The sequence below is a fragment of the Phyllobates terribilis genome, unplaced genomic scaffold, assembly GCF_046119375.1.
Source record: "Phyllobates terribilis strain yellow unplaced genomic scaffold, ASM4611937v1 Scaffold_3__8_contigs__length_932513732, whole genome shotgun sequence".
Classification (NCBI taxonomy): Eukaryota; Metazoa; Chordata; class Amphibia; order Anura; family Dendrobatidae; genus Phyllobates; species Phyllobates terribilis.
Window position 1 is genome coordinate 447,660,576 of NW_027362763.1, and position 25,765 is coordinate 447,686,340.

General features: G+C 40.6%; 1 protein-coding gene across 1 annotated transcript in view; it reads right to left on the bottom strand.

Moving 5' to 3' along the window:
* Positions 1-25,765, bottom strand: part of FBXL4 (F-box and leucine rich repeat protein 4) — a 50,418-nt gene that overhangs the window by 15,084 nt on the left and 9,569 nt on the right. Inside the window, exons 2-4 of the mRNA XM_073675743.1 lie at positions 24,277-24,872; positions 22,351-22,693; positions 13,986-14,230 (exon numbers count right to left, since the gene is read on the bottom strand). Coding sequence (XP_073531844.1) covers positions 13,986-14,230; positions 22,351-22,693; positions 24,277-24,788 — 1,100 coding nt within the window. The 5' untranslated portion in view covers positions 24,789-24,872. The remainder of the gene's footprint in view (positions 1-13,985; positions 14,231-22,350; positions 22,694-24,276; positions 24,873-25,765) is intronic.

The window sequence follows — 25,765 nt, forward strand, 5'->3', positions numbered from 1 at the left end:
AGGACCTTCCTACGTCAGCGTCACGTGACCCGTCACATGACTCTGACGTCAGCGAAGGTCCTTCTTCATTCAACCCCGAAGTGCCGCGAACCAAGCAGGAGCGCTGCGCGGGCCGTCAGAAGGTGAGAATATATATATATTTTTTAATTTATTCTTTTTTTTTTAATGGTACCTGGGTCTGGATGAGAGTCCTCTCATCCACACCCGGGTACCATCAGCACATTAGACCGCATGAAAAGCGCATCAACATATACAGTGATGCGGATTCCATGCGGTCTAATGCAAGTCAATGGCGGCAAAAGAGCAGCGTTTCCGCAAAATTAATTGACATGCTGCGGATTTGTGACCGCAGCGTTTACGCTGCGGAAAAATCCGCATCATGGGCACAGCAAATGCGGATTTCAATTGGGGAACATTGCTTCCCTTCTACCATGCGTTTTTCATGCGTTTCCGCGGCGTTTACGCAACTGCAAAAACGCAGCGGAAACGCATTAAATACGCATCGTGTGAACTCAGCCTAAATCAGTCTTTATTCAATGATTCCTTGTTAACAGCTGTGAAGTGTTGCTCTTCTATCTAAGGGCCACCATACTCATCAACGGTTAAGACCGACAGTCTAATGTGTATGATGGTGATGGCCGATAGATGGTCAGGGGAGATGTCAATCGCGCATATCCAACTTCAGACTGAAAAATTGCTTTATTCTCCTTGAATAAAGAACACAGGAGCATTTGGCTGAGCAAGCACTCCTGTGTATGGGATTGTTGACAGAGATGGCTGTTAACCAAACCATCGGCCAAAGTATAGTTCAGTGGACAGCCATCCCATGTGTATGGCCAGTCTAACTCTTAATAGGGGGCAGAGGGAATGGAAAGCATGACTACAGAATAACACCCTAGGTTTGATTGCAGTCTGTAATCACGTACACACAAAGGTCTGCATAAGAGCTATGGACACAAAGCACTGGACCATTTTTGATAAATACTTTTGGCTCAATTGTTACTTTTATTTTACATGCATTACAACAACATAAAAAAAAAATTATTGCAAAAGTGTTAGTAGCAGTCATTGACCTCATTGTGGCATAATCAGTGACTTGGCAAAGTTATTCAACCCCTGACACGGTAACGTGTTTTTTTTATCTTATCTCCTTAATGTATGTTTTTTCAACTTCATTAAGAACTGGGGCTACAAGCGACTTTGGCAGCATCTTTTTCTGTGTGACCAAAGTTTGCTCGGTGCAAATACTATATTGCAACGCATTTAAGAAGAATAAGCAGAAGAATGAGGGAGGAAATATACAGTGGGGAAAATTACTATTTGATACACTGCCGATTTTGCAAGTTTTTCCACTTCCAAAGAATAGAGAGGTCTGTAATTTTTATCTTGGGTAAACTTCACCTGTGAGAGACAGAATCTAAAAATAAAAAACATAAAATCACATTGTATGATTTTTACTAAATCACATTTTTTTGCATTAAATAAGTATTTGATACAATAGAAAAACAGAACTTGATATTTGGTACAGAAACCTTTGTTTGCAATTACAGAGGTCAGACATTTCCTGTAGTTCTTGACCAAGTTTGCACACATTGTAGCAGGGATTTTGGCCCACTTCTCCATACAGATCTTCTCCAGATCTTTCAGGTTTTGGGGCTGTCGCTGGGTAACATTGAGTTTCAGATCCCTCCAAAGATTTTCTATTGGGCTCAGGTATGGAGACTGGCTAGGCCACTCCAGGACCTTGAAATGCTCTTAAGGAGCCACTCCTTAGTTGCCCTGGCTGTGTGTTTCTTTATCATGCTGGAAGATCCAGCCACGACCAATCTTCAATGCTCTTACTGAGGGAAGGAGGTTGTTGACCAAAATCTCACGATACATGACCCCATCCATCCTTCCTTCAATATAGTGCAGACATCCTGTCCCTTTTGCAGAGAAGCACCCAAAAGTATGATGTTTCCCCCACCATGCTTCACGGTTGGGACGGTGTCCTTGGGGTTGTACTCATCCCTCTTCTTCCTCCAAATACGGAAGGTGGAGTTGATACCAAAAAGTTCTATTTTGGTTTCATCACATGACATTCTCCCAAGCCTCCTCTGGATCATCCAGATAGTTATTGGCGAACTTCAAACGGGCCTGTACATGTACTTGCGTGAGCAGAGGGACCTTGCGTGTCCTGCAGGATTTTAATCCATGACGGCGTAGTGTGTTACTAACAGTAATGTTTGAGACTGTGGTCCCAGCTCTCTTCAAGTCATGGCCAGGTCCTCCAGTGTAGTTCTGGGCTGATTCCGGACCTTTTTCAGAATCATCCTTACCCCACGAGACAAGATCTTGCATGGAGCCACAGACCAAGGAAGATTGACAGTCATCTTGTGTTTCTTCCATTTTCTAATAATTGAGCCAACAGTTGTTGCCTTCTCCTCGAGCTGCTTGCCTATTGTCCTGTAGCCCATCCCAGCATTGTGCAGGGCTACAATTTTGTCCCTCGTGTCCTTAGACAGCTCTTTGGTCTTGGCCATGGTGAAGAGGTTGGAGTGTGATTGATTGTGTAGACAGGTGTCTTTTATACAGGTAACTAATTCAAACAGGTGCAATAATACAGGTAATGTAGTAGGGGGGCTTCTTAAAGAAAAACTAACAGGTCTGTGAGAGCCAGAATTCTCGCTGGTTGGTAGATGATCAAATACATATTTCATGCAATAAAATGCAATTTAATTATTTAAAATCATACAAGGTGATTTTCTGGATTCTGTCTCTCACAGTTGAAGTGTACCTACGAAAAAATTATAGACCTCTCCATTCTTTGTAGGTGGGAAAACTTGCAAAACTGGCAGTGTTTCCCCACTGTAAAAGAAAATTTCCTGTTTTGCAGTACATATCATGTGGAAAAAAGAATATCATTCAAAACTACAACTCGTTCCATAAAAAATAATTCTTCATAGGGCTATGTTGATGGAAAAAAATTAAAATCCTAGCTCTTTAAATAAGTGAAAAAACAAAAATGAAAATTGGCTCCAAATGGAAGGTGTAAAAAGGGGTTGTCCAAAACATCTAAAATATTTGCCAAAAGCTTAGAATGGTATCAAATAACATTCTAACAGTCGCGAATCATGCAGCCACGGGGACTCGAACATATTATTCAAGCAAAAGCCAACTAGAAGACTATATATAGCCTGGAGGGGTGTTTATACACTATTTACCAAATGGGGAGACCCCATATAATACCCCTCACTTTTGGCTATATAATTTAACTTTTTTTTTTTTTTTCTATTAAAATGCACACAGGGTATTAAAAGATGTCCCTAAATCTACCTAACCATTTTAGTATAATCATATATTTTGTTTTGATGACTACGTAGAAAGTCAGCATTTGTGGTAGAATAGGACACCGGTTTATACTAGCATGTGTCCACCCAACATGTTTCACTGCTTCAGAGGCGTCATCAGGGGATAGGACACTGGTATGAATGGCTACCAGCCAGACACACCTTCCATACATACCCTGTGTGTATATCAATAACCAATCAGGGCATATTCTACAAATGCAGGATATGATCACACACCTCGGCTCGCCAATCTATATCATCAAGAGATCTATCCAATCATAGTAAGAGGAGGTACGATGTTAGAGGTAATGTGATACGCTGTCATGGGGAGCATTTTGCCCTTTGTAACCATGGTAGCCTTTAACCAATCCACCGTCTCACTCTCTATTCCTCCCCAATTGTATGCCGATACATCATCAGTGATGTCATGTAAACATGATACAATAGCATTGTCTTGCTCAACGGGAAATTACCACACTGCACGCAATACATACTTACCAAGTCCCAGGAGTGTTCCACCAATATTCACTCTCGTTTCTTATACCCACTCAGAGGTGGCCGCGTCATCACGGTGGTCACCGCGGATACCGCCAATAGAAAGCAGTCACTGTATACCGGGAACATCCCTCCAATGTACATCCTCGTTTGTTACAGTCAATCAGAGGCGACCGGGTCATCGTGGTCATCACACTGAAGTGGCAGAAGCTCATTGGCTATGCGTGCAGCTCACCATTCAGACATCGCCACATCATCTAAGTGATATGGCAGAAGCTGAATGGATATATCAGCGAGCTTGTCAGAGTGAAAATAGCTTGCTGATTGGACGGATCCTTCATCTCTCTGCGATTCACAAAACAGCTATCACTTACACACCTCACTCTTTTGTATATTACACCATAGCATCATCAATATACTAGCGGGATTGCGATTGGCTTTACATCTCCAATGTTTACCATATCAATTGTTATTAATTAGAAGTTAATAAGTTTTATATAATATCAAATTCTTTATTATCGACCCAATCAATAATAATTTTCCTTCACATTACCAATCTTCCATTAAGTCTCATTCTTAAATTTATCTTTATATTAAATTGGAAACATTGGAATTGTAAACACTGTATTACATTTAAAAAAGGAACAGATTTCTTACTCCTCTAAACTAACCCCAATTGATAATAATTTATTATACAAATTGGACTATATATACACTATATTAAATCTGCTATACGCAGTGCTAGATTCAATTAAAAACATTAAAATCAAATACCCTTACCATGCGTTAAATATTCACTTGCATACAAAACTCCCTATTTAGGCTGTGAACGAACCACTATCACAGCCATATTACCTTATTGGTATATCTACAAAAAAGCGCTGTATGAGAATCCCTCATTTAAGCCATCTGGACTTAGAGTCTTTAGACGGTATATCCATCTAGCTTCCTCTCTCAATAACAATTGATCGAGATTGCCTTTCCTTTGTTTAAGAACGTATTTTTGGACTCCCCAAAATTGTATAGCAAAAGGATTTGAGTTATGGTGGAATCGCAGATGGCGTGACAAAGGGGTATCGTAGTTATTCCTTATGGATCTGATATGTTGCAAAAGCCATCTTCTGAACTGTTTCGTTTTGCCTCCATACAGTAGTAAACAGGGACCTCTTGCTACGTATATAATGCCTGATGTAGTGCAATTTATAAAATCTCTGATTGTATAGACTTTCTCTGGTTGTCTGGGGCCTGCAAACTGCTTGATTTTAGAAACATATTCACAGGCCTTACAATGGCCACATTTGTAATATCCCATGGTTTTATTGGTTAACCAGTTGTTCTTAGGTTCAGTCAGAGATGTGAAATGACTAGGAACTAGTAAATTCCTCAAATTTTGACCCCTACATTAAGTAATGTTCGGATATTCAAAGATCTTATCTTTTAAATCACTGTCTTCTCTTAAAATATGCCAATGTTTTGCCATTATTCTCCTAACTTCTGCATTTTGATCAAACGTGCCACTGCACTTTATTCTTTGTTCAGCATTATTTTGGATATAGGGTTTTTTAGTTTGTAGAAGTTGGTCTCTTTCAGTATGACTTGCACGCTGATATGCTTTTTTAAGCGGTTAACTAGGGTAACATTTTTCCCTGAAGTGTTTATAAAGGTCAGAGCACTCCTCCAAAAAATACTCCTCTCTTTAACAATTTCTTCTTTCTCTCAGGTATTGTCCAATTGGGATACCCCTTTTTAGGGGGGTTGGATGGTAACTCTCCCAATGGGGCAAGCTGTTTGTTCAAGTCTCTTTTCTGGAAGTTTTTTTTTTAGATATCTCCAGCCATATCAACCCATATTGTAAGATCCAGGAAATTAATCTTTCATTTATCTCACTTTTAACCCATTACTTGCCAAATTAGCAATTTTTATTTTTGTTTTTTTTGGACCTAATTAGAAAATCTTAGTTGCTAGAAGCAAAAAATTAGGCGTCCCAAAAAAAGGACATTGGTAGATAATGGGTTAAACCTCAAACCTAGCTCATTCTTGTTAAGTATATGGTGTGTCTGGCTGGTAGCCATTCATGCCAGTGTCTTATCCCCTGATGACACTGCTGAAGCGGTGAAACATGTTGGGTGGACACGTGCTAGTATAAACCGCTGTCCTATTCTACAACAAATGCTGATTTACTACGTAGTCATCAAAACAAAATATAGAAGTGGTTATACTAAAATGGTTAGGTAGATTAGGGCCATCTTTTAATACCCAGTGTGCATTTTTATAGAAAAAGAAATAAAAGTTAAATTCTATATTTTCTTTCATATGCATGCAATAAAAAAAGAAGCCAAACAGTGATGAAAATCTGATCCACCACATTGCTGGAAATCGGTCCGTTTTTTTTTTATAAGGTTGGGAAAGAAATGGACATCTGAATGACACCTAACTGCAGTCAAATTAGATGAAATTAAATTAAAATATGTGTAGATTGGATGAATGTGTATTGAAATTTATACCTGCTGTTAAAGCGTACACTGCAACTAATGTACCCATCCTCTATTTAATACAACAAAAATAATAGCAGAATATATTACCATATGTTCGATGCCAGTACAAAGAGGTGTGAAGACTCTATTGTGAAAGTAAGGACAGAAGCTTACATACAGCACATTGATAATTTGTGAAAAGGAACAGTCATTTACTGTGGGGTCAATAGGTAAAAATGGAAATATATGGACTAGGAAATCATTGCTACAAGCCAACATCTTGTGCAAGAGAGGAACCTGTGAAAGAATTAATTAGGAAAGGTGTAATGCTTACCTACCCTGGCTCCTGACACCAGACACTCATGGTGTGATAGCGCCTTTCCGACCTTCTGCTTTCCTACACAAGCCTGACAATTGCACATTTTCAGTGTGCTTCCTAAATACAGTTTTGACTTGCAAAGCACAGCGCAGTTTAGTGTTGAAAATGACAGCACTAGCGGCTCTCATAACTATGCTGATGCATTCAAAGAATTATATTGTTTTTTTCCTCAAGAATAATAGAAAAAGGTATCGGCTTGAAGTGATATTTTGCTCTAGGGATACTTCTCCTCTAACCATGTCATATTATTCCAGGATGGCATAAGATCCCGTTACCTATAACAGAAAACAACCTGACTTTCATTTACATTTGTTTGCCTAGTCAGCTATTTTATCAAATGTAAAGACTTGACACCAGTATATATCAAGTCCCAGAGCACTGACTTTACACAGCCGATGTATATGCAAAAATTACATATTTGGAAAAATGGCTTTGTTTTAGTGCTGTGTACTAAACATGTACAGTGACTTGTGAAAGTATTCACCCCCCCATTGGCTGTTTACCTATATGGTTACATTACAACCTGTGCTTAAATATTTCTGTAACCCAACTTGTGTGTGATGCATCAGCACTAAATAGTGTAAGCTGGTGAAATGAGAAAAATATAGGCATACATTATACATTATATTTATGGGATGAAATAACTAAAAATTGGCATGTGCATATGTATTCACCCCTTTTGCAATGAAGCCCCTAAAAATGTCTGGTGCAGGCAATTACCTTAATAAGTCAAATGCTTAGTGAAAGGAAGTCCACCTGTGTACAATCTAAGTGTCACATGGTCTGTTTATATTCACACCTTTTCTGAAAGGCCACAGAGGCCGCAACACCATTAAGCAAGAGGCACCACTAACCAAACAACACCATGAAGACCAAGGAGATCTCCAAATAAGTCAGGGACAAAGTTGTTGAGAAGTACAAGTTAGGGTTGGGTTATAAAAAAATATCCCAATATCTGATGATCTCCCGAAGCACCATCAAATCCATTATCATCAAATGGAAAGAACATGGTGCCACAACAAACCTGCCAAAAAAGGGCCATCCACCAAAACTCTCAGCCCGGGCAAGGAGGGCATTAATCAAAGGCAGCACAGAGACCAAAGGTAACCCTGAAGGAGCTGCAGAGTTCCCAAGCAGAAACTGGAGTATCTGTCCATACGTCCACGATAAGCCCTAAACTCCACAGAGGTGACCTTTATGGAAGAGTGGGCAGAAAAAAACCTTTACCTACACACAAAAATTGTAAGGTTCGTTTTGAGTTTGTCAAAAGACATGTGGAACACTCCCCAAATGTATGGAGGAAGGTTCTGTGGTCACAGGACGCCAAAATTGAACTTTTTGGCCACCAAGGTAAACGCTATGTCTGGCCCCAAACCAACACAGCTCATCGCCTCAAGAACATCATCCCCACAGTAAAACATGGTGGTGGCAGAATCATGCTGTGGGGATGGTTTTTGGCAGCAGGGACAGGGAAAATGGTGCAAAATACAAGGATATTCTTGAGCAAAACCTGTTTCAGTCTGTCAGTGATCTGAGAACTGTAAAGAAAATGCAAGAGCGCAATAGGGTCTTATCCAGGTTAAAAGTATGATCAATAAAGATAAAACGGCTCACCTTGTAAAATTGTGAGAGACACAACACTTGAAAAGCCTAAAGAGCAGATGCAGCAGCTCCCATAAAATATCATAAAGGTAACCGGATTGGAAGTGGATTATCTACTATAACTCATGTCATAATTCCAGAGAGTGCAGAAACACTTCCAATCCGGTTACCTTTAGTGATCTGAGACTGGGACAGAGGTTCACCTTCCAACAAGACAATGACCCAAAGTATACTGCTAAAGCAACACTCGAGTGGTTTAAGGGGAAATGTTTAAATGTTTTGGAGTGGCCTAGTCAAAGCACAGACCTTAATCCAATTGAGAATCTGTGATCAGGCTTGAAGATTGCTGTTCACCAGAGGAAACCATCTAACCTGAAGGAGCAGGAACAGTTTTTCCTTGAGGAATGGGCAAAAATCCCAGTGACAAGATGTCGAAAGCTCAAAGCGACTTGCAGCTGTAATTGCCGCAAAAGGACGCTTTACAAAGTACTGACTTTAGGGGGTGAATAGTTATGCACACTGAAGTTTTCAGTTATCAGTCACTCTTGCACATCTCCAGTCTGTCCTTAACTCTGCCGCCTGATTAGTTCATCTCTCTTCTCGTTACTCCTCTGTTACCCACCTCTGCAAATCTCTTCACTGGCTCCCAATTGCCCAGCGTATTCAGTTCAAACTACTAACACTGACCTACAAAAACATCCATAACCTTTCTCCTCTGTACATCTCTGAACTAATATCTCTATATATTCCTTCACGTACTTTCGGGTTCTCCCAAGACCACCTCCTCCTCTCCTCCACACTTATTCGTTCCTCATCCAATCGCCTCCAAGACTTCTCCCGAATATCCCCCATCCTCTGGAGTTCTGTGCCTCAACATGTCTGATTATCTGCCACATTCGGATCCTTCAGACGCAACCTGAAAACCCATCTCTTCAAGAAAACTTACAACTTGCAATGACCACGCTGCCTCAACACCACTGGAGCTGCTGCCTTACCAACACCAGACCTGCGCCTCACCACCACCAGAGCTGGTGCAACCCCCCCACCTACTGTCTCCTTCCCCATTACCCTGTAGAATGTAAGCCCACAAGGGCAGGGTCCTCTTCCCACTGTACCAGTCTATCATTGTTAATTTGTTAACTGTAAGTGATATCTGTATTTTGTATATAACCCCTCCTCATGTACAGCAACATGGAATCAATGGTGCTATATAAATAAATAATAATCATTTTGAGCTAAACGCCGAAACCCAGACTTCTCGGAAGTCCGTTGCAATGTTCGGAGTTCTGGGAGGAGAAAAATAGAGAATATTTTCCAGCTCAAAAGTTCGGGTCCCCATTGTTTTCAATGGGGTTCAGGTTCTGGTTCAAGTTCGGGTACAGTTCTAGCACCCGAACCGAACTTTGGAATAAAGTTCGGGTCGGATACCAGAACCCGAATTTCCACAGGTCCGCTTATCCTTAGTTGACATGAGTTCCGTATAATGCAGCTGGATAACTTTGCAACATTTGATTACAGTTTTCTACCTGCTGTTAGGCCCATACTACACGAATGGCAAAATTGCCAGAGAAAGATGTGTGCAGATAAATAGCCGGTAAGGAATACTGAGAGATTGGTGCCTTGAATTACCATGTAGAGCTTAGCATCAGTACAAAGTGAATAACTCCTCAAATATAAATTAATAATATATAAAATATATATATATAAAATATATATATATATATATAGATGTAGATTAAGTCATAGTGTTCAAAAGGAGAACACGTGATTTAATTGGGTCTTTAGTTACTTCTACGATACTTGGTGGGAATGTATTTGGCCAATAATAAAAGTGTTACATTTGACAGAAATGCCATTTAAAGTGCAATTTTATCAAGTTTCCAAGATAATAATGTAAAAATAAATAAATAATACAACCGGGTGTATATTATGCCAAATGACATATAGCTCACCAATAAATAACATCATCAATAAGTTAAATTACCTTCAGCCTTGCCTCTGGATATTTACATGCCCGAAGCGGTGTACTGTGTATGCACACTGCAAATCGAGTGGAAAAATGTATGTCAAATTATTTAGCCAGAGGATGAGGGGATTTGAAAATAGCAAGGTGGTTAAACTTTTACAAAATCTTCTAGAAAGTCTATTAAATTATAATCGCTGTTGCACATTTTGTTAAAAGAGTGATGTGATTTTTAATTATTATGTCATTGCCTCTGGCGGAGTCCAGGAGCGCTGCCAAGGATACATGCTTGGAATGATGCTGCGCGCTAAACAGACGTTCAAGCAAATTCGGGGTCTGCACAAAACTATTAGGAAGAAAAAACGTAGCCGGCCTTCTTCCTCATGCAGCCCAGAGGGTTTAATTAAATAGGAAGACTGATATTTCACACCTAACCTGAAACGGTTAACAGGTTCTTTTGTGACCAATTAGCCACTTGTTGTAATTGCACTTAGGTGAGGTGGAATCTGACTATATTTAGGACTTCATGATGAGAGGCCTGGAGAATAATGGGTCTGCTACTTAATCCAAAATGTCACAGTAGCACGGAGGTGTTTTCCTTGCTGGAAATCAGGAGACCAAGAATGGATTTTATTAGTGGTGATAATTGCATGCCGTGCTGCTTTCTTCAGTTTGCGGCCTCTTTAGCTCTGCTTCATTACAGCCTATTTATGTTTATCTGTCCTGAATCATGACGCTTGGGAAGAGGCGCACATTCCCTAAGGAAATATTACAGAATTCTTCCATCTCCCTATTGAGAGGTGGTTCCTACCTTCCATTAGATCCGAAGGGTATGTTCTCATGGAAAAGATATGCTGTGGATTTTCCACTACTGATTTGCGTGGGGAAAAGCTGCTGCATTAGGAGACATATGAGCAAAGAGGATGAGATGTTAGGAAATCTCGTTCACACGCTTTGAAAAAAAATACCTGTGGTGCAGATTTAAAATGTAGAAGGTGAAATTTGCAGCACATTCGGTATGACCCTTAGGAAACATGCCCTAAGAATCCCACCAGGAGGATGGATCTTCTGCATTGGGGTTCATCCACACGTCCAAAAAATGGCCCGTTTATTTTGATCAGAGTTTGTTTAGAGTGTCATCAGTTTTTCTCGTACGTGGAGAGGAAAAAAGAAAAAAAAAAAAAAGTTTCTTCGCCTTCTCTCCTCTCACAGTCCATGAAAATCGGACCACACTCTGATGTCATCCAAGTGCAGTCTGATTTTTTCTAAAGGACCCACAGACTTGCATTGACGATTTTGATCCGTCTCTTGGTGCAAAATTAGACATTTCGCCGATATTTTTTGCAGACCACTCGGTCCGAGGGAAAAAAATCGGAAACGTGCATTTTGCGAATCATGAGACTTTGAACACAATATTTGCACTTCTGATACTGTACTGAAATTTATGATATCAGAGTTTTTCCACTATTTCCAAATATGGAAGAAATGAATGTAGAATAAAGAAAATAATTGTACTTCTCTCTCTCTCTCAACTCCTGCTCCAGTGGTTTCTCCCAGGCCTGGAAGTACTGATGTCCAGTTCATGCAGTAACCAAACCATAGATTGATTGTTGGCTACTGTAAGTGATGGACAGGACGTCATACCACTAGAAGTGATAACATCCTACCAGTCACTGAATGGGAATCTGTCAGCAGGTTTTTGCCATGTAATCTGAGCGCACCAACATGTAGGGGCAGAGAGCCTGATTCCAGCGATGTGTCACTTACTGGTCTGCTTGGCGTAGTTTGATAGAATCCCTCCTGTATATGTAGAAGTGCTCAGAATGCGGAGCTGTGTAAAACCCCACCCACACCACCGATTGGGCAGCAAGTGGTGGGGGCGGGGTTACACAGATTAGCTGGAATCAGGCACTCTGCCATTACATCATGCTGCTTTCAACTTAAATAGCAAAAACCTGCTGAAAGATTCCCTTTAACACTGCAGTCCATCAGTATCAGAGTTCAGCTGACCATGTGTTTAGGATGTCATCAATTCCAGTCTTGGTGAAGACTGACCACCGAAGCAGCAGGGGTTCCAAGAAATAAGTAAGACTTCTTTCACATCAATGCCTTTACAAAAAAAAACCTTTAATGCATAAATGCTTTAGGATATGAGCTTTATTTGCCAATTTAAAAGAGTTAGATTTTAGAAAAACCTGGCAGATTTCTTCCAAAACTAGTGTCACACTTGTCTACAGGTTGTGTAAAACTACAGTTCAGCCCGTCACTACAAGAAAACTGCAATACCATACGCAACCTGTGGATATGCAGGGCTCGGTGTCACAGACATGGTTTTCTAATCTGAATACCCCTATAATATATGCACCAGCTATTTGCAACTGCTATTCGTGACCATAGGGACATGGTAATTACATGCTGAGGACTTCCATTTTGTACCTGCATATGTGTTATGTTAGACAAGTTATGTCTTATGTTTCAATAATTGTTTTCAGACTTTAAAAGGATTGTCCAGTCTTAAACTATAAGTCTGTAGTCACTATGTGACTGCGGACTTGTGAATCCTCACATTGCATGCACTGCGCACTGTAAGGATTCTCCGGTGTCACAACTGGGAACAGCGGACATGTGACTGCAAGTATGCAATATGCATCCCAACTAGACGGACGTGGCCTCGCTCACTGCAAATGTATTGAGGCGGGTGGGAAACAGTTTAGTCAGAATGTAGCCAGGAGTATATACAGTTGAAACCAGAAGTTTACATACACTATATAAAAAGACACATATTCATGTTTTTCTCAATATCTGACATGAAATCAGAATAAACCTTTCTCGTGTTAGGTCAATTAGGATTACCATCATTTTTAATATTTGCCAAATGTCAGAATAATATATGAGAAAGAATATTTTAAGGCATTTTTATTACTTAATGCAAAAGTCAAAAGTTTACATACATTTCATTAGTATTTGGTACCATTGCCCTTAAACTGAATGACTTGGGTCAAATGTTTGGGATATCCTTCCACAAGCTTCTCATAATAGTTGGTCGGAATTTGGGCCCATTCCTCCTGATAAAACTGGTGTGACTCAATGGCTGAAAACTCCAGCATAATTTAAAACAAAAAAAAAGTTCTTCTGCTCCTGGGATTTGAACCTCAAAGCTCCACTCTATGAGGCTGAAGCTTTACCATTCAGCCATAGGGTCAAGTGATAGTGACTGGTAGCTTTTCTTGGCTTATGAGATCAACTATGAAAATACTCAGGGTGTCTAAAAATCATTGCGATTCTGATGTTTGAATAAAGTCATATATCAGAATCACATATCAAAGTCACACCATTTGAATTTGGCTTGGAGGAGGTCGGTGTGAAAGTTCCAATGAGTTTCAGACAGGTTTGCACTGAAAATCACATAACCAAATAGAATGCCTACATTTCTTCAACTGAGTGTATCGCTCAATGGTAAGTCTACTGGCTTCCAGACATAGAGTTTTGGGTTCAAGTCCCAGCAGCGTACAGTGAATTTTTTTTATTATTATTATTATCAGATGTCAAAGTCAGTTCTCAGACAGGGTATAACTGACATTATTCTGATGTTTGACTTTGATATCTGATCATGTCCTAAAATGGACACTGTACAGACACTTCCATAGCCCTACCTTTGGCTTGGACGGTGTTATTCCAGGCCCAGCCATGAACAGCTCAGTTGGAATAGCCCTTTAACAACAGGAGATGGAAGTTTCAATTACCTGCTAAATCCTGAGGTAGTGATCAAGCTTCTGTTTCCAGTCCAAGACAGATTCAGCCACTGGACTAGTGTGCAACGAGGCAAGAGATACTCCAAAGAGGCATCAGTCAGAGTGGCCCAATAAGGTTGTAAACTTAAGTGAGTGTACTGAAGGGGATCACAGCAGTGCTGATACAGGAGCTTGCAAGTCTGTGCCAGGCGACACAAGTCTGGAAGTGCTAAGTGGCTAATGATCAACTGGATTAGCTAAAGGAAAGACAAAACGTAAAGTAAGAGGTTAGTAATACTAATGCCCTTTTCCCAGTAAACAGTTCACTGTGTATGGTGCATGCACATCGGCACATACATACGACAAATTAGACAAGTACGCATCTCCTATATCGACCATCAGTAAGCGCTGACAGATCTACTTTGAATCTAGGAAGTTTTTGGGGTCATATCCTAAAACTTCTTGAGAAAGAGGCATATTTTATAATGCACATATATTATAAAACACCCTCAGGTTCTACTGAGACCTATATGGAGGAACTACATTAAATTCTGCTTATACCAATATCACTGCTCCAGAAATGTAACAAGATTCATCAGTAGATACAACAGAGTAGCTTGGCTCCCATTTGGCAGAAAATACTGAAATGCTGCAGTGTTGTATGTTATTTACATTCTGGTGCCGGAAGAGCTATGTGGCCACGTTCCAAGAGAGACTGGTATGGGTGCCAAACAGGAATATGTCTAAAAAGGACCAGATGCTTCTGTAATGGTCACTTGTATCTTGTCACCTTCTTCTAAATAAACAAATATATAGCACACAAACATCCTCTATTTTAGAAAAGTGTCAGGCTAGAATTTGCTGGTCAAATTTCAGACCTCACGATCATGATTGTAAAATACATATAAATAATATAGAGATGAAAGCATCTAGCGATATGTTCTACTTTCCGACTGAATAACTACACAGGGAAATTTATATGGAAAAGAGAGAAAAGTTATCCATAGTAGGGGTCAAAAAAAAAAAAATATATATATATATTTTTTTTTTTTTATTTTTTTTTTTAAAGCACTGCAATACATTCTAAACAAACTTGAAATACATCATCAATATCCAACACCACAACTGTCTGATAGATGAGGGTTCTAAAGGTTTGACTTGCACCGATCAGATGAAGAACGGGCCTGCTTGTTTATTTAGCTCTTTCTATAACTCCCAAAAGTTTCATCGGAGAGGGACACGCTCAACCTCCTCAACATTCAAAGAGTATGGAGAAAGCAGCGGTCATTCTCAATCTTTGCTTTCCCGATAGGTGAGAGTCTCAAGGGTGGGACAACACCTATTTCCCTATGTATATGGCACAAAATGCTTCAAAAGAAAATAGCCCTTTGTTGGCATATGCAGTTATCACTTATTTTATAATGCAACATTTTGGATTGTAAAATCTTGGTTAAACACCATATTTTGAAAGATAAGCAGCAGACAATATAAAAAGTTCTTGATTTTCCAAAGAGGTTTTCTGACCTTATAGACATACAAGTGCTTCTCACTAAATTAGAATATCATCAAAAAGTTAATTTATTTCAGTTCTTCAATACAAAAAGTGAAACTCATATTATATAGAGTCATTACAGAGTGATTTCAAGTGTTTATTTCTGTTAATGTTGATGACTATGGCTTACAGCCAATGAAAACACAAAAGTCATTATCTCAGTAAAATAATTAACAAAAAACACCTGCAAAGGCTTCCAAAGTGTTTAAAAAAGTCCCTTAGTCTGTTTCAGTAGGCTCCACAATCATGGGGAAGACTGCTGACTTGACAGATGTCCAGAAGGCAGTAATTGACACACTCCACAAGGAGGGTAAGCCACAAAAGATCATTGGTAAAGAAGCTGGCAGTTCACAGAGTGCTGTATCCAAGCATATTAATGGAAAGTTGAGCGGAAGGAAAGTGTGGTAGAAAAAGGTGCACAAGCAACCGGGATAATCGCAGCCTTGAAAGGATTGTTAAGAAAAGGGCATTCAAAAATTTGGGAGAGATTCAAAGGAGTGCACTGCTGCTGGAGTCATTGCTTCAAGAGCCACCACACACAAACGTATCCAGGACATGGACTACAAGTGTTGCATTCCTTGTGTCAAGCCACTCATGACCAATAGACAACGTAAGAAGAGTCTTACCTGGGCCAAGGAGAAAAAGACCTGGAATGTTGCTCAGTGGTCCAATGTGTAGTTTTCAGAAGAAATTACATTTTGCATTTCATTTGGAAATCAAGATCCAAGAGTCTGGAGGAAGAGTGGAGAGGCCACAATCCAAGCTGCTTGAGGTCTAGTGTGAAGTTTCCACAATCAGTGATGGTTTGGGGAGCCATGTCATCTGCTGGTGTAGGTCCACTGTGTTTTATCAAGACCAAAGTCAGCGCAGCCATCTACCAGGAAATTTTAGAGCACTTCATGCTTCCCTCTGCCAACAAGCTTTTTGGAGATGGAAATTTCATTCTCCAGCAGGACTTGGCACCTGTTCACACTGCCAGAAGTACCATTACCTGGTTTATAAACAATAGTATCACTGTGCTTGATTGGCCAGCAAACTCCCCTGACCTTAACCACATAGAGAATCTATGGGGTATTGTCAAGAGGAAGATGAGAGACACCAGACCCAACAATGCAGACGAGCTGAAGGCTGCTATCAAAGCAACCTGGGCTTCCATAACACCTCAGCAGTGCCACAGGCTGATCGCCTCCATGCCACGCCGCATTGATGCAGTAATTGATGCAAAAGGAGCCCCGACCAAGTATTGAGGGCATTTACTGAACATACATTTCAGTAGGCCAACATTTCGGATTTTAAAAACATTTATCAAGCTGTTGTTATAAAGTATTCTAATTTACTGAGATAATGACTTTTGTGTTTTTATTGGCTGTAATCCATAATCATCACCATCAGAAATAAACGCTTGAAATAGATCACTCTGTGTGTAATGACTCTATATAATATGAGTTTCACTTTTTGTATTGAAGAACTGAAATAAATTAACTTTTTGATGATATTCTAATTTAGTGAGAAGCATTTGTGTAGGTACATACATGTCTGAATGATTACTATGTTATGCTCTCAAATATATGAAGTAATTATGTGCAATACCTTGCACACTTCTATGCTGCATCTTTGTTTTGATCCGTGCAGGGATTATTGTTGGTGGCATTAAATAAATGTAAAGAGTCCAAAGGAGTACAGTTCCAATGGTTTCTCTCCCCTCTCACTGATATTGTTGCCATTTCCAGCTGTCTCCTTACCCCGCTATTACAATTTGTAAAGTGGTGCATAAATACTCCTGGTCTGCCATGCTCTTCTGTTGTCCTCTGTGAAACACAATGGCCTCAATTCAGCAAGCATAAAAAGCTTTGAAAACTCTGTTGCGCTAAAATTTTGTAACTTTTGACGTTTTCACCTCAGTTCCTACCAAATCCACCAAAATTAGTGGAACTGGAGTGTGGCCAACCCCTGCTTGTCTAATTCATGACGAACCGTGGCGTACTTTACGCCACAGATCTTACTTCAGTCCCAAACTGGAGTTAGATTTGTGACGAGGCGCACAACACTTTTAAAACAAGCTTGATTCATAAAGAAGAATGCTCTTCTTAAGGAAATTGTCCACTACTTTAACATTGATGGCCTATCCATAGGACAGGTCCCCAATGTCTGATCGGTGAGGGTGTGACACTCGGCGCCTCTTCCGAACAGCTGTTCCCGGTGTAGTCTGACGGAATAGTAGCTGCGGCAAATCCGCCCCCTATTGATTTAAATAGGTCATGCATGTGCAGTACCCGGCTGTGCCCACTATAGAGTTGACAGAGCTGAGCAGTTCCTGCTGCTGCCAACACCGGGGGTGCTGTGTGTCGCACCTCCACCGATCAGACATTGAGGACCTATCCTAAGGATAGGTCATCAATGTTAAAAGTAGTGGACAACCTCTTTAATGAATCAGGCGTGTCTCACTCAACTCATGTGTGAACAATGTTCATCTTGATAAATCAGGGACAATGCCTTCAAAGATGGATAAGGAATGGGAAAGCAGTGAGCAGTTTTAAGATAAGTGGAATACTATGTGTGATGTTCTATACTGGCAGGTAAAGAGGAAGAGACATGCTCAGTTGGAAAGACTTCACACAAGTAAGATGCAAAATACCAGGCACATAGAGTACAGACCAAAAGTTTGGACACACCTTCTCATTTAAAGATTTTTCTGTATTTTCATGTACATTCACACTGAAGGCATTAAAACTATGAATTAACACATGTGGAATTATATACTGAACAAAAAAGTGTGAAACAACTGAAAATATGTCTTATATTCTAGGTTCTTCAAAGTAGCCACCTTTTGCTTTGATGACTGCTTTGCACACTCTTGGCATTCTCTTGATGAGCTTCAAGTGGTAGTCACCGGAAATGGTTTTCACTTCACAGGCGTGTCTTGTCAGGTTTAATAAGTGGGATTTCTTACCTTATAAATGGGGTTGGGACCATCAGTTGTGTTGTGCAGAAGTCAGTGTGAATGTACAATTTTCATAGTTATGAAAATACAGAAAAATCTTTAAATGAGAAGGTGTGTCCAAACTTTTGGTCTGTACTGTACATGTCAAACCGGCTTACAGAGGCATCCAAGCTACATTAGTGAGTAATCTTATTTCATGCAAATTATTATTTGTAAATTTTTAAAAGGAATTTGAAGATTTGTTCAAGTTTGAGTACATATTTAAGAAACAAAAACTCATAATGCAAAATTATATTTATTTTTCCATATGAGCACTCATTCAGGTATTTTTTTGTCATTAAAGGAAACCTGTCACCAGAAAAAACTTTTTTAACCTGCAGATATGGAGTTAATCTGCAGGGTTAAAAGCGTTATTATGCTGCCCGGCGCCTGCACGTAGCCGAATGCTGCGAGGAGAAAATGAACTGTACTCTCAACGGCAGCGTTTCCGTTTCAGTCTCCACTCTGAGAATACAATTTGATAGGAGTACTTCTTTAATTTGCAAGCCACTCTGAACTGGTAGGAGGACATTAGCTGTAGTAATCTCAGCCATACGCAGCATACACACAGAGGAGGATTCCTGATATTTTTAGCAAACAGACAGAAGCTGCGGCAGCCTGTAGGACATTATCCTGCAAAGATGAACTGTCTGGATGTGAATCAAACTCTGATGTTAGGTAAAAGACTTGTTATAAAGCTCAGCACCATGGTTCAGTGTTTCCGTCTGATTGCTCTCCGTAATTCTCTTGATAGGAGTAAAATGGGTTGTGCCACATGACACCACAAATCCATCTTGTCTGGACAAGGCATGGTGGAGAGGAAGAAGTGACTGATAAATGGGGAAAGGAGCCAATTGACTAGTGGCACAACTGACGGGGACCATCGGAGCAGTGGGGGATTTGAAAGACGAGTTAGGGGTATCTTATTACATTATCTCATTCCTCTTGCAAATTTTATACAAATTCAGAAACTGACTTTAAGCTACTAAGGGTGGGTTCATGTCTATAGACTCATCTGATGCTTTTTCCTTGTGGTGTGTTACAGAACTGCTGTAGAGAAATCGAAGCTATTAGCAATTCCATTGTTTTCTATTAGATAATTTTTGGCACATTAGTTGTTGTACCCCTGGTCCTAAAGCCAGACAACAAAAATGTAGCATGCAGAGTCTTCTGGTCAACTTTCTGATCAGCTGTGTTCTGCACATGACAAGTGGCAGACACAACTGATATGTGAAGTCAGCCTAAGGGCTAGTGCAGACGATTGTATGAATCGGATGTGTGCTGGCTGATTTTTAATCTGATAGCACACAGACCCATCTTATTGAATGAGGCTGTTCAGATGAACCTTTTTTATCCTCAGTCCGTGAGTAAAAAAATTGCGGCATGCACTACTTTCATCCGAATCTTTAATGAGACTCACACAATCAAGTCTAAGGGTGCGAGAAAAAAAAAAATCAGATTCCACGCGGACCATCCGATATTTACAGATAGATTTCTATTATAAAAGCTAGGAAACTGTATTCATCATGTACATGTTTTAATTTAGCTGTATGAAAATGGATGTCACACACAGATGTAAAAAACAGACACACGGACGAAAATTACTAAAATAATCGTCAGAGTTTTCTGGATGAAACTTGGACGATTTTTCATACGTTCATTTGCAGGGACCCTTAGGGTAGGTTCACAAAAGCGTATAATAAAAAAATCATTCAGTTTCATCCAGAAACGTGGGACAATTGTTTTCTCACTTATAATCCGTGTGCAGTCCGTTTTTTTTTTACAGCAGAATGGGTGAGTCTCATTTGATTTACGGAAGAAACTAGTGCACGCAGCAATTTTTTTCACATGCCAATTCGGTCAATGAAAAAACACAACAAAAAAAACCCCCCTGCACTGCCGCATTGAACAACATTGATCCCAGTGCGCTCTGTTTCTCACAGCACTTGGACCGAAAATATAGAGTGTGAATGAGCTCTTAGCCAAATTTAGATAAAGTTAATTCCAGTCTGCATTTATGTCTCTTCTAACTCTACTTCCAGCATTGTTTGATTTCACACTCATTCTAAATCCTGATCGGCCATTATAACGTAACCTGCCATTTACCAGGGGGATCAGGGCAGCCTGCCACAAGTTGCTGCACATATCGGAGCTAATTGCACGAGCCTTTAGACGCTCTCACTATACTTCCAATACTAAGTTTGTTTTTCTAAGGGCTTTTTTCTCAGCTGTATTCAGCATGAGAAAAAAATCGAAGCAAGCTGCAATCTCACTGCAAAATCGCATGCTATATGGACCATCAGTAAAGCACGTGATTTTTACAGCTACATTAGAATTCTGTAACATAGGAAACGAAATGATTAATAGCTGCTGAGTAAAAAATCGGATTGTATAAGGACAGCACACAGATGACAAGTGAGAAAAAATAGTCCAACTCTCCTGGATGAGAATGGGGCCAAACACTCCTCAGTATTGCTAACCAGTATGGAACTAAGGACAAGAACTCCTAGATCATTTGGGCTACTGAGCCCAGCAGTTACTCATAGGATGTGGAAGTCTTCAGTTGCCCCTAAGACTAAGTGCCCACGATGCAGAAATGCTGCAGATTTTTTCTGCATCTCTCTGGCAGCAAAAACGCATGCGGATTGTACATGCGGATTTTACATGCGTTTTTCCTGCCAGGTAGAAGTGTTCTTCACATGCATTTCTGCATGTAGGTTATCAAGCACTTTTCCAAGAGATTTTAGCATCACTTGGAAAAGTGCTTGACAACTTGGTCACACTATATAAATCCATGCAAAAGGCATGGATTTATATAGTGTGACCAAGTTAATAGTTAAAAAAAATAAAAATGGTAAAAAATAAAGATTATACTCATATTCTGATGGCCCACGGTCTTTTCTCCGGTGCGTCCGGTCTCTTATACGGCTCGCGGTGGTGTGAAAGGACCTTTCAAGACGTCATTTAGTCATATGACAAGGCACGCGACCGCCGACATCAGAGGTTGTGTGACCTGTCACATGACTAGATGAAGTCATGGAAGGTCCTTTTAGACCATTGCGAGCCGTACAAGAGACCGGACGCATCGCTGAGGAGACCGGGGAACATCGGAAGGTAAGTAAAATCTTTATTTTTTTTTTTTAAATTCTTTCCTTAACAGGTTCTATGGTACCCGGGTCTGGATGAGAGTCTCCTCTTCTCCAGACCCGGGTACCATCCGCACATTGAATCGCTTAATATCCGCATGTGCACATGTAGTCATGCGGATATCAAGCGTTTCAATGCAAGTCAATGGCGGCAATTACGTGTCCGCAAAATTAATGGACATGCTGCGTATTTTTCCGCAATGATAATTTGCAGCGGAAATTTCCGCAGCATGTGCACAGCACATGCGGATTATCATTGGTGACCATGGGGCACGTATTACCAAGTGTTTTTTAAGCATTTTCGCTGTGGAAATTCCACGGCACAAACGCTTGAAAAATGAATAGTGGGCACACAGCGTAATAAAGAGACTTAGTAATAACATTTCACTAGTTTGGATTTCAGGCTAAATACATTATCACATCTTCCTCTACAGAGGAATAAATTGGGTGACCAGTCCTCCCGAAAAGTGTCCGCGCTGGCACAGCCTGTGATAACGCACGTGCCAGACCCTTGACCACAAGGTAACAGCAGCAGGGGTAAATACTTTTACATGTTGCTCCCCACTGGAAACCGGTTACTAAATACAGAAATGATGCATCTTAAAGTAACAATATGTTTTCTGCGGCCAGTGATGTAGAACTTATCACTTCCACCATAGGAATAGTAGCATAGCCACTCACGGATGTAGGTCATCTTACCTCATAAGGCAGCTTGTCAAAATAGCCATTATTTGTCCAATCCCTGAGGCTGGAGCTACTGAACTGATTAGTAAGGCAGTCTATTCCACAGCCATCTTTATCATATTCATCATCATCCAGATCATTCATATCAATGGCGACTGTCTTTAAAGAAAGCATGGGTTTCTCTTTGACACCATGTAATTCCACAGCATCTAACTCGGTGTAATATTCCAAGAGACCGCTATTAGTTTCCAGGCGTAGGAGATTGGTTGGGAAATTGATTTCTTTTATACAGGGTGTGAACTGGCGAGCCTGAGGAGAATGGACACGGGTGGGTTCTGCCGACCAGATTGTTTCCCATCTAGACATGACACAGAGTACGTTAGCATTTCCACCTGCTCATAATCGCTTCCATGTTTCATTAGATTTATTTCTTTTTCTCATTTACATAATGCCATTAATTCCACAGCACTTTATATTTTTTATTTTCCTCGCTTATATAGCGCTTACATATTCTGCAGCACTTTACAGACATCATCATCACTGTCCCCATTGGGGCTCACAATCTAGATTCCCTATCAGTATGTCTTTGGAGTGTGGGAGGAAACCAGAGAACCCGGTGGAAACCCACACAAACACAGGGAGGACATATAAACTCCTTGCAGATGTTGTCCTTGGTGGAATTTGAACCCAGGACCCCAGCGCTGTAAAGCAACAGTGCTAACCACTGAGCCACATGAGTTTTGAAAGAAGGGCATAAGTTTTCAGGAGCAGCTGGAGGCTTCAATACAAAAAAGTTAAGACTAAAGAAAGACCCTTCCCTATATACCTTTATAACGATTAATCTCACATTAAACGGGTTGTCCACGACCTTTATATTAACCTATTCTTAGGATACGCACATCAATATTAGATCAGTGAAGGTCCAACATCAAGCACCACCCACTGATGAGCTTTGGCTGCAGGTTGGATGGAAGCTGTGTACGGAGCTGGAGCAGCACATCCCCATATATTGCTTAGTGGCCGTTCCCTGGCAGCTGTTCTTATTGAAGAGAATTGCTTTCAACCAACCGCCTCCAGAGCTGAAGTGCTGGGTGCCAGACCCAGACCAATAGGGGGGGACAAAAAAAATGTGCATAAGCACTAACAGGAAGATAGTTGCTACCTACCTGCCCTGTTGTGCCCAGCGCCGTTCTCCGCCGGCATAGAGCGGTCACAGATGCCCACTGACAGAGATGCAGTTGTCTTCCTGTTGATAGGGCGGGAGTACTGGTGTCATGCTGATTGACAGCAGGCTCTCTGCTGCCTATTTGGGGGAAGCCGGCTGTCAATCAGCATGACACCAGTACTCCCGCCTTGTCAACAGGAAGACAAACTGCTGCTCTGTTAACAGGAGTGGTCAATGACCGGTGCCGAGTACAGCAGACAGGTAGTTGCCTCTGTTAGTAATTACATGTGTGTTAGTGCTTAGGCACATTTTTTTTTAAAGTCCCAGATATCCCCTTTAAGGATAGGTCATCAATATCAAAATAGCGGACGACCCCGTTAACATCTATCTATGGCCTCATTCAGACTTCCGCAATTTAGTGCCCTCACACCCACCTCAACCACAAATTTAATGACCCAAACTAAAAGCATTCCCAGCTATTAGTCACACTGAAACACTAAAACGACAGCCAAAACATTTTGTGAATATGGGATAGATGGGCTATAATCTCCCTGCAAGACATTTTCTTTTTTTCACATTTTTTATGTACATTATAAGTTAGAGAACTGCATCAATAACACATGTCAATATTTTTTAATGTGGACAATCCCTTTGAGATTTATGACAAGCTGAAGACTCTGTGCAGATACTAGACTTCTTATACAGTAGTCTTGTCATCATCTGTGAGATATGGAACCATCTTGGACACTCATAGCCCACTGACATAGGGGTCTTACCTTACTTCAGTAGGAGTGGTCTGAGAGTAAGGATTTGCAGAACAAGCAAGAATCTTCACAATGGATCCTGGATGATAGGTTTCAAGGATATGAACCGCTGTAGGATAAACTGGTTCCTCAAACGCAAGCTCTACGTAATCCTGACTGAAGAAACTTGGTGAGGTTCTCTTGAAAGGAATAGCCGAGCTGTCACTTTGATGCCACCAGTTTCCATACGTCCGAAACACAGCTGTCTGGGTGAAATCCCCAGAGCTCGGGTAGACATTAGGGGCACCAGCTAAATTCCACATTGTATAAGACATGCTGTTTTCACTTCCATAGTGAGAACTGAAATCCAGAACTTCTTTGGCATACTGTACAGTTTCAGTGGACATTGGCAAAGCACGGCTGTTTGACTCAATGGCTCTGCGGCTGTTAATCATCTCCCCCCTACTAGCTAACCGGGCACGGCGCCGAAGGCAAATGTAGTAAAACATGCTCAGGACTGTTAACATAGGAAACCAAGACGTCATGTAGATCAAACAGCCGTGACCAGTAAATGGTGTGCTCTAACTTGTTTCTTGGAGTAACTGGTCGACGACCTGGTAAACACATCCCTGCAGAAAACAATAGAAAAAACAGCTTAGACTGCAACCATACAAAGCTTCCAGAAGAATCCGCAGGCATGAAGCGTACACTAAATAGTAACCACAACAGAAAAGGTTCCTTATAGGATGTAAGCTTGGAGGGGCACGGCTCCTACATATCATTTCTGGTCTGTACTACAGGCTTTTGTGCTCCTTACAATGTGTTACCCAAATGTTGTGCTAGGTAAAGTGCATTCAGTACTTCTGTTAGACCCACCAGTTCGTTCACTCAAGGTGTCCGCACAACGTTCTATGAAATAAAAAAATGCACCCCCTCTTATTAACAACGTGTATTACCGAGGAGTGAGCATTAAGTTACAAAAAAAAAAAAAGTTGTCCGTCTTTGGAGGACAATTTTATTTTTTTACTTAAATGCATGTATTTAGGGCGAAAAAATCATTTTTCAATTGGGTTTCATTACAAACTTTATATGCAAATTGCCTCTTCAGAGAGAAAAAGGACTTGAACTCTATAGCACCATCTATTGGAAGTAGCAATCCTACAAGTCACAATCGACCCTTTAACGAGCCTTGTCACAGGACTTAGGATAAAAGTCAAACCAGAATCGCAATTTGCAGACACTGTTTTGACATCCTCGTCAAAGCCATCGGCGAAACGCGAGTTGGATTCAGCCAGTCTCTTGGGGGTCAGTAACATTCATTCCAGTTACATGTTTTAGCTACATACTCATGCGCATAGATCTGTCTAAACTATACTGCTTTACTCTATTTATCATGGGCACAACTGTTTAAACCACTATTGCAACTTCGATCATAACATACACATGTAGGTTTTTATATAGCATTGTTTACACTGCACTATGCACTTTATTATCTCTATATACCCTATTATGTATTTATGCC